Source organism: Schistocerca piceifrons, chromosome 7, assembly GCF_021461385.2.
Source record: "Schistocerca piceifrons isolate TAMUIC-IGC-003096 chromosome 7, iqSchPice1.1, whole genome shotgun sequence".
Classification (NCBI taxonomy): Eukaryota; Metazoa; Arthropoda; class Insecta; order Orthoptera; family Acrididae; genus Schistocerca; species Schistocerca piceifrons.
The window spans coordinates 20,576,428-20,586,224 of record NC_060144.1 but is presented as its reverse complement, the minus strand read 5'-3'; the positions used below and the strand labels follow the sequence as shown (position 1 = coordinate 20,586,224).

The 9,797-nt window shown below is 42.3% G+C and overlaps 1 protein-coding gene across 1 annotated transcript in view; it reads right to left on the bottom strand.

Annotated features, from left to right (window-relative positions):
* Positions 1 to 515: 515 nt before the first annotated feature.
* The window catches only part of LOC124805385 (myrosinase 1-like), a 52,610-nt gene continuing 43,328 nt past the window's right edge, over positions 516 to 9,797 (bottom strand). The window contains exons 9-11 of the mRNA XM_047265946.1: positions 6,774 to 6,908; positions 6,575 to 6,681; positions 516 to 654 (exon numbers count right to left, since the gene is read on the bottom strand). Coding sequence (XP_047121902.1) covers positions 516 to 654; positions 6,575 to 6,681; positions 6,774 to 6,908 — 381 coding nt within the window. The remainder of the gene's footprint in view (positions 655 to 6,574; positions 6,682 to 6,773; positions 6,909 to 9,797) is intronic.

Sequence of the window (9,797 nt, the reverse complement as noted above, 5' to 3'; positions counted from 1 at the left end):
CATTCGTGTTTAATATGTTTTACGTTTTATTCCTTAGTTGAATAATGATATGTCAGGCTTCATCTGTCCCTGTATCAGGTCATTGCATAGAACGGTATATACGATTAATGTGGGAGTTCAGCTTCTTACAGTTACTACTACATGTGTTACCTTCTTTTCATGCTTACTAAGGAATTCTTTTAATGTAAACGTACGGAAAATTTAGTACTTTCGATTTTAATGTCTTGACAGGCGTAATCCAATGCTGTCCGTTTCCCATGGAGTCTAATTTCGTTATCTTAAAGCATTTCATGTAGTGAAATTTTAAGAACTATGTGCACATAAGCAACATGGGATCAGAACTAAGATTGTCTTAAAACAGAAATGCCAAAGCTAGGTGAAGGTCTCAATAACGAACTGCTGTGATTCTGCGGATTGCATTCGCTACCACACAAGGAAAGAACGTCAATGATTAAGACTTAGCCAAAGTTCTTTATTTTGCAGTACATAAAGAGCAGACCAAGATAAGTTGTAGTTCAGGGGAGACTGTAGCGGAAATATTCCTGAGGCAGCTCCTTAGTCTCGAAGATCTCCGACATGAAAGCTGCAGAGGCCCTTGGCGTCCTGGTTCTGTTCGGGCTGTCGAAATCCACCTCGTACAGCCCAAATTTCTTGCTGCAAACGTTTAAAACTGGTAAGGCTTTGACAGACAAGTCTACTGATTCTAGCACTACTTATAGTGACAGATTACTTTTACATAACATAATTTTCTCGATGCTTTTGTGTATACTGAAATTTCTAAATGACAGTGTAAACGCGATTTTTTAATAAGTGCTGGGAGTTACGTGGATAGGGTTGTATTAAGAATAGAAAATGACGGGTCCATGCTTAGGTTTCCTGTATACTGAAAACAACAGAAGCCATGTGGCCGAGGAATTATACCTGTTTTTTGCGCAGAACACATTTTGTTGTATTCACTACAGAAGCATATTTTCGTATCCCGTTGAACACTGCATTGAAGTGTTTCTTGTGTAATGCTGTTGACTGGAAAAATACCAAAGTATTACCTAAATGGGTGAAAGAGAAATTCTGTCCCAACTCCACTTCATCTACAAAGCGCTGTTATAACTGGGCGGCACCGTTTACTCCAGATGGCGTGACTGGATACTCATAAAGACGGAAATGTGTTATCACTGCCGTCTGAGGGATGCCTTCATCAGCCACAGAAATATGGTTATGAGCCTTCTTACAGACAATGACGCTAAAAATTGCAGCTACGGCTAATACATCCCATATATCATGGACGGGGCAGCAGTCTGGGATGGTACGTGCAGTCAAACCGCCGTTATCTCCTCAGGGGCTCCAGATGCCGTCTTTATTCTTCACTAGATTTACTAGTGGTGCCTACGGGATGTTGGTTCTGCGTATGCTATCCGTTCGTAACATTTCTTCAAATTCTGCTTTTACTGCGGAAAACCGGTCGGTGCCAATTTCCGTGGCTACTGGAAGACTGATTGACAAGGTGTTGTCTTATTATGGTGCACCGTGCTAAGCGACCGATAACTTCCTGTCTGCACGCTGGTATAACACAACTATAGCGTGACGCGATGGTATTTTGCCTATATTACGTGTGACCACCTGAAACGGAAAGTTAAATGATTGTGGTTAGGGCTTCCCAAAAGGTAGACTGGTAGCCTGGTGGAAAGTCCTTTTAGGCGATGCCACCTCGGAAACTTAGTCGCTGAGGGTAAAATGATGACGGAGACAACACAACAACCAGTCTCCGAGGGGAACTCGAACACGGCCCCTCGCATGGCATTCTGCCGCACTGACCGCTCAGCTATGGAGGCGGACACATCATTGCCCATTGCTATGTCCGCGGACCTAACCGAATCACGCGCGCCCTGCAGCTCGCCCGCACACACGCGGTGGTCGACCTTAGCTTCACGTCGCGGCCGCCGGAGGTACATGGCGTTACCTCCGGCTGATGACGTCGCGCCATTCGATGGTTCTTGCCGGCAGCTCCCTCCATGCCCACAACATGTAACGGGACCACAGACCTGACGCCACGGCCATCGCTCTTGGTCGCTAGCTGTGTTAATATCGGTTATTGTGTAATTTCATATGACAACCTTGGGCTTAGAACTTAGTTACGATTTGGATTACACTGTGGATTTGTGAATGGTATTGTGAACTTAATTAGGTAGCTACTTTCTATGAGGGAATAGACGGTACCTGCTTCAGCGTGGAGAATAAAGATAAGTATCTTCCTGATCGCTGCTGCCTTACTTTGATACTAATCTTTTCTCGGCCATCAGATCTTGCGTCTCACCCCGGTCACCTCCTGCTACCAATTCCAACTCCAGGCAGACATAAAACCCATCATGATCTATTCCACAGTTAAGGAGGTTTATTTCCAGTCATTGATGGTGAATGAAAGCCGCTCTCAAGATCGACTCAATGACGTTTGCTAGTACAAGCCTCTATCTGAACTTTAGACTGAAACCCAAGTCAGTTATTATTTCACTTTTAATGTATGTTGTAATGTGAAACCTGCTGGCTGCAGTAAGGTGAGGTGCACCCACTGGCACAGTATCGTTCTCTCTGTGCGGCAGCACACTTGCATATGTACTGTTAATGTAACGACGGTTTACTCGCTCGTGCGTCACATACATACAAACAGCGTGATAATGTAAACAATCAGCCTCGATTCGCTGCTTGTGTGGCCTTGGTCGATTTGCCACCGCTGAGACCGTTTGGGAACGCCCATGGACACATGGACCGCCTTACCGCCAAAACACTTGCACAGTAGGGCACAGGATGGTGGCAATTCCCTTGTGGCATCTGGTGATGGCGTTTTGCTGTCCGCCCCGATAGCTGAGTGGTCAGCGTGACGGATTACCGTTCTACGGGCCCGGGTTCGATTCCCGACTGGGTCGGGGATTTTCTCCGCTCAGGAACTGGGTGTTGTGCTGTCTTCAGTATCATTTCATCCCCATCCGGTACGCAGGTTACCCAATGTGGCGTCGACTGTAATAAGACCTGCACCAGGGCGGCAGGACCTGCCCCGCAAGGGACCTCCCGGCCAATGACGCCAAACACTGATTTCCATTTCCATGGCGTTTTGATCTGCCGGTGGAATGAGTGACTTTCTTCTTTACTTTATCTGCTGCGGGTCCGCTTGTCCGCCGTCAGTGGCAACAAATGTTTCTAGAAAGCGTCAATTTGGAACTGCAGACGTTGATGTTCGTTTACTGCGGGAAATTTCTGCGCCATTCTCGTATTTGCCGCGCATTATACAGCTTCATTGTTGTTACGAAACTGAAATTGCCTGGTACAGGTTATGTACGGTGTAAACTGTTTCATCGTTTGTGTTGTCTTTCAACTAAATAAATGATTCATATACAGATCTTCTTTGCAGTTTATGATTACGGGATATTATTAACTATTTATGTTGTGTTGACAAATCCATTTAGAGAAAGCAAACACGATTATGAGAGTTGGCGCTTCCCAACCCGTCTGCGTAGAGAAGCGAGCACTAGCAGGCTATTCGTGAGGTCGTCACTTGGAAACGTCGATTGTATGAGAGTCCATAGTGGATTTGTAATCGTTGAATATGGTGACGTTGGTAACTGGGGAAAAAATTCTTTAACTGTGACACTTTAGGACCGAAATTTGCCTGCTGCCTTTGGCAAATTTTAGTCGCAGTCGTACGTTTTTAAAAATACACTGGGTTACAGAATACCCCTAAATTGCTGCAGTAGTCGATTTATTTTCCCCGGACTGAACTTTTTTCCTTTTTTTTTTTTTTTTTTTTTTTTTTCAGAGAAGCGTTATGAGCGTTGAGTCTGCAGTGAACCTACAGTTTTGTTGTTGCCACGGTAAAATTTACTTCAATTGCCAAAACAAAGAGAATTTAAGAAGCTTCACCTCACAAACATGCTAATGAGCTACAATTGCGACAGAATCCTGAAACAGTGTGCTACTAAACAAACTGCTAACGATGAAACTGCTCAGTTGTCGGTATAAAAGTATACGTGTTATTTCTTCGCTTACGTTGTTGCACACCCACACTAACTGCTTACATTGTTTGAATTATTCAATACAACTTTATGCTTTCTTTTAGTTAGATATGAGTGTTTATCTATGAGGACATTATCAATCACTCAGTCAAATGCCTCTACAGGTCACAAAATGTAACGGCCGATGTTATTTTGTTATTTGATACGTGTAAAATTAGGCGAGTGAGCGGAAAACGGCCTTCGTATTTGCCATTTAGCAGCATACGAAGATGATCCACGTCGGTGACGCAGAAAGGTGTGAGAGCCGCACCTACAGTGTATGCCTGCAGGTATTTCACAATGTTATTACAGTCTAGGACTCGATGAGTTACTTTCATGTTCCATACAACATTTGTATGGTTAAAAGTAATGATGTGTCACTTTACATTCATATTATACATTCACATGTAATAATGGCTACATGCTGACCATTTACAGTTTGTTCTGTTTTAATGAAAATGGAAATTAGTAGTTTCCAATCAGTGACACCTTACATATTATGCAAATAGAAAGTCTTCTACGAAACAGATTTGTCAAGGAGAAACTTTTTCACTTTGTTCTCGATTTAAACTTTGCAGTCTGTCAGACATTTTAAATCATTGAAGAATTTTGCTTTGTGCACCCTTTTTTGAGCTTAGTGTGGAATAATGAATGTAGTATTTCCTTCTAATATAGTAATTATGTTCATCATTACTCCTTCTGAACTGAAAAGCGCTGTTCTCGTACAATATCAATATTGTGTGCTTTCCAGCTGATGTATTGTAACGGCTATTTAGTAAATTAAACGTACACCTTTATCAATGTACTCAGTCAGTGGTCCATCTCTCATGAACCCCAGACGTCACTGTATCAATATTGATGACGCCAGATTAAAGCAGACGTGTAGTCAGCAGAGAGCGTACGGCCAAGTACATGCCACTGTACTGTAGTTTAGCATACAGACAGCAGTCTTGTGAACACTCTGTGCCAGAAGGATTAGCGTTATTTGCTACTCATATGCAGCCAGTTTCGACGAGAAACCAGCACGGGCAAGAAAACCTATCAAGTGTGTAGGCTATTTTCACAGAAAAGAAGAAAATGGAATGATGTGGGGTGTGGATCCCTGCAAACAGCTGCCACGAGTTGTCCACTAACCAGAACAAGCGCATTTGTAAGGAAAGACACGCGTGTTATTCCTAGTTAATGAAACTACATATCAGTGTTATTTCCATTTTTGTTGTGGAGATATTATATTCTTATGGTAATGAGAGAGGGAAATGGAGAAAGATTTGGAACTATACCTACGTTCAAGGCAGATGCTAGAAGTACCAGTTCTGGAATTACGTAATGATGGTAGGTATTTAATACGCGACTACAAGTGAGGGAGAGTCCAGTGACTACGAAGCTTGAATGAAAAAAAAGGGGTGCTTGTGAAAATTCACGTCACTTTTCCGATCACATCCACGCTAATTATTCATAAGATGGACTAAAGTGACTGGAAGTTACATGTTTGTGGTAAGCATTCACTGTTACACGGAGCTGGTTTGAGACCCATGCGTTGCAGGTGTATTGATGGTGAACACAGTGTACCATTCATGCGTGATACGTCGAACGTGACTTATTAGGTGATTTATTACTGGCAGTTCGATAATACTGGATATCAGCAGGAGGAAAGTCATATTAAAACAGGTAAGGTCATTGACTCACAAGGGCAAAATGAACGGAGAAAATCCTGAACTCTAGGGCACTCCTGAGAGCGGATTGTCCAACGAGGACGAGAGGCAAGTGGTAATAACAAAGACCACGTAGCATTTGTATAAAGAGAGAAAATAAACGAGGCAAGGAATGTACCCAAAGACACGCCTCAGAGCACATTCCTACTTTGACAATCCACAATCGATTTTTTGATGTTTCTTTCTGCTCTTCTGGTTGTTCCTCCGAAGTCAGTGTCTGAGAAACTCATTTGTGTCGTTTTCAACATTAGGATAATAAAATCATCGCTGCCAGATACCTCACTGAAATCAAGGAAAGAAATTGTTCTTTCGCGTCAATCTGTGGGGTGTCTGAGCTCATGAGTCGCTTTGATCAATTTATCTGCTATCCTAATAGCTATCTAGAAGCGAACCAGTTCAGTAAGTCGCGGAATACCGAAGGATAGTAGTGGAACACGAGAAAATGAAAGTACATTTAACATAATTTATCTGAAAAAATTTTTTCAAGAATTTATCATGGATGCGATAAATCTTCAGATATTCCAGTTAACGTTCATGAGCAATGTGATCTAAAACTTCTAATAATTAGGATAATAATTTCCAGTTATTATTATTCTGCTTACGTTGAATTAGGTTTTGTTTCCAGTCAGAACGAAGTGTTATGGCTAACGAAAACGAAACTGAAGTTCTCTTTAAGAAATGGCATAATAATTTCGGCGACGGTTTTAATAATTTGTATGTTCCTGTCATCAGTACTCAAAACTTCAGAACACATTTCCATGATCAGTTAATGGCTTTATCGATTTTTCAGCCTTGATTAAGAGAACGTGCACAAGGACTTACGTAAATCCGTCGATCCACTCGAGGTCGTCCATGAGACTCCAGCAGGTGTAGCCAATCACAGGAACACCGTCAACGTGGATAGCTTGTAGAAGAGCCGTCAGGTACGACTGTAATGAATATTTAAAACCATTAAGGAGTTCATTTTAAGGAGGTAAACTACTAATGTTTGCTGTTTCCAAAGATAATTATCGTAACTCACCGTAAAGTACTCGATTCTGTCGGTGTCATTAAGACCACCAATATTTGACCACCCGTTTTCTGTCACAAAGATTGGATAACCAGGGTATTCTTTAACGAGCCAGTTCAGTAAGTCGCGGAATCCCGAAGGATAGTACTGGAACACGAGAAAATGAAGGCACATTTAACATAATTTATCTGAAAAGTGCTTTTCAATAATTGGATATCACAAGGAACCGTGTCTGCAAACCAGTTATTCGAATGCAGAAAACATCCAGAATGCGCAGTGTGGAATTTCTCTTCCTCATTTCCGTGACACCATACTTCATTTTAATGAAACAGGTATCCACAGAGGAACGTTAAAAGTAATCAACCAGATAATATGCCCAAGCACGGCTAAATCAGAGACATCCCCATCACTGTTTTTCCACTTCATTTTATAATGTCACAACTATCAGGCACCCATCATCGTCTTATCTCTTTGATTACAAATTTTATTTCAAAAACATTAATGTATCGTTATTTTAATTAATGTCTTAGTCAGAAGTAACAATATGAAAAGAATATTTCCCACCGTTTCGTTTTCCAAGGGGTTTGAGGGCGGGGTTGGCGGAGGGGAGAGGGTAGGATTTACACCAGTGTTCATAAATATCTCCAGGATTTCAGACGTATACAAAAACTACATTCCAAGAAGAGACACACATCAGAGGACAGACCATTTCTCCGAGATTGTAGCTCACGCTAAAAGTGATCACTATTCGTTTCGTTTGTGATATGGCAAGCGTCAAATCATGGGTGCAATGTGTATACATATTAAGGCACCACATATAAAAATATCTGCACTTATATCCATTATGCCCCGTATTTCGAGGGCTTCTGTATACAGGGTGTGCGGAAATTCCCCTTACAAACTTCTAGGACTTTTGGAGGGAAGTGAGTACATAGCATTTTTGGTAGGAACCATTGACCGGAAACGTCATCCAGCGACGCTACGGAGCGCCTGTGTTTTGCCCGCCGGCGCCTGAAATGTATATATTTATACAAGGGGTAATTCCGTGATGATGTTACAAACTTTGTAGTATGAGGGAGGAGGATAAATGTATCACTTTGAGTTATGAGTCCCTACAGCGAAAACGAATGAGTCGACAACTATAAGCGAAAACCGTACTGATACCTCTGACAGTGGAATATATGTACCGGTGTTGTTCTTGCTAAGACTGTAGGATAGGCAACTTTCAGAGGTGGCAGTATGGACCAAAACAAGAGAAAATGTGCAGTAAACGTGGGCTCTGAAATGCATTCGTTGAAAGCTATAAGCATTTGTTCTATAGAGGAGATGTGTGTTACGCTCTAGCGAAGATGGACAAGTGCTCATGGCTTCTCAGCTGTGCATCTCAGAGCCCTTGTTTACCGGACATTTTCTCTTGTTTTGGTCCATACTACCACCTCTGGAAGTTGCCTACCCTGCAGTCTTACTAACAACAACACCGGTACATATATTCCACTGTCAGAGGTGTCAGTACGGTTTTCGCTTATAGTTGTCGACTCATTCGTTTTAGTTACGGGGATACATAACGCAAATAGATTCATTCATCCGTCTACATCATCCTTGAAAGTTTTAACATCATCACGGAATCACCCTTTATGTACATACGTTTACAGGCGCTGGTGCTTATAAATTTGACGCTCCGTAGCGTAGTTGGATAACGTGTCCGACATGGGTTCCTATTCTAAATACGAGGATCACTCCAAAAGAAATGCACACTACTTTTGTAAAAATGCCGTTTTCATTCTGCATGTGTGAAAGTTTTACAGTGTGTAGATACATCCTTCCCGCTTGTTTTCAAACTTAGTTCAACCTGTTCCCGTGAGTGGCACCGTCACAGCATGTCTTCCAGATGGCTGCTACACTTGACGTTCGTCAGAAGCAACGTCCAGTCATAGAATTCCTGTGCTGTGAAAACGAGGCAGTGGGAAACATACACAAGAGGTGGAAAAAGGTGTATGGAGATGCTGCTGTCGATCGCAGTACAGTTAGTCAGTGGGCAAGCAGGTTACGTAATGAAAGCGGGCACGGCAATATTGAGGATTGTCCTCGCAGCGGCAGGCCTCGTACTGCACACACTCCAGACAATGTGCAGAGAGTTAACGAATTGGTGACTGCTGACAGACGCATCACAGTGAACGAATTATCACGCTACGTTGGGATAGGGTAAGGAAGTGTTTGCAGAATACTGAAATTGTTGGTGTTAAAAAAGGTTTGTGTCAGGTGGGTTCCCAGGATGTTGACAGTGGCTCACAAAGAAACAACAAAAACGGTATGCAGTGAACTTTTGGAACAGTGCGAGAATGGTGGAGATGAATTTCTTGGAAGAATTTTGACAGGTGATGAAACATGGCTCCATCATTTTTCACCAGAGACGAAGGAGCAATCAATGGAGTGGCATCATTCAAATTCATCCAAGAAAAAAAATTCAAAACCGCACTTTCTACTGGAAAAATTATGGCTGTGATGTTTTTCGATTCCGAAGGACTCTTGCTTGTGGACATCATGCCAAGTGGAACCACCATAAATTCTGATGCATATGTGATGACACTGTAGAAACTTCAAGCTCGACTGAGTCATGTTCGACCACATCGGCAAAAGCAGGATGATTTGCTGTTGCACGACAATGCACGGCCACATGTCAGTCAAAAAACCATGAAAGCGATCACAAAACTCGGATGGACAACACAGAAACACCCGCCTTATAGTCCTGTCCTGGCTCCATGTGACTATCATCTCTTTGGGAAACTGAAAGACTCTCTTCATGGAACAAGGTTTGAAGATGATGACACCCTTGTGCATGCTGCCAAACAGTGGCTCCAACAAGTTGGTCCAGCATTTTACAGTGCGGGTATACAGGCGCTGGTTCCAAGATGGCGTAAGGCAGTTGAGAGGGATGGAAATTATGTGGAGAAATGAAAATGTTGTTCCTAAAGGATGTATCTACACACTGTAAAACTTTCAAACATGTAGAATAAAAGATGGATTTAAAAAAAAAAG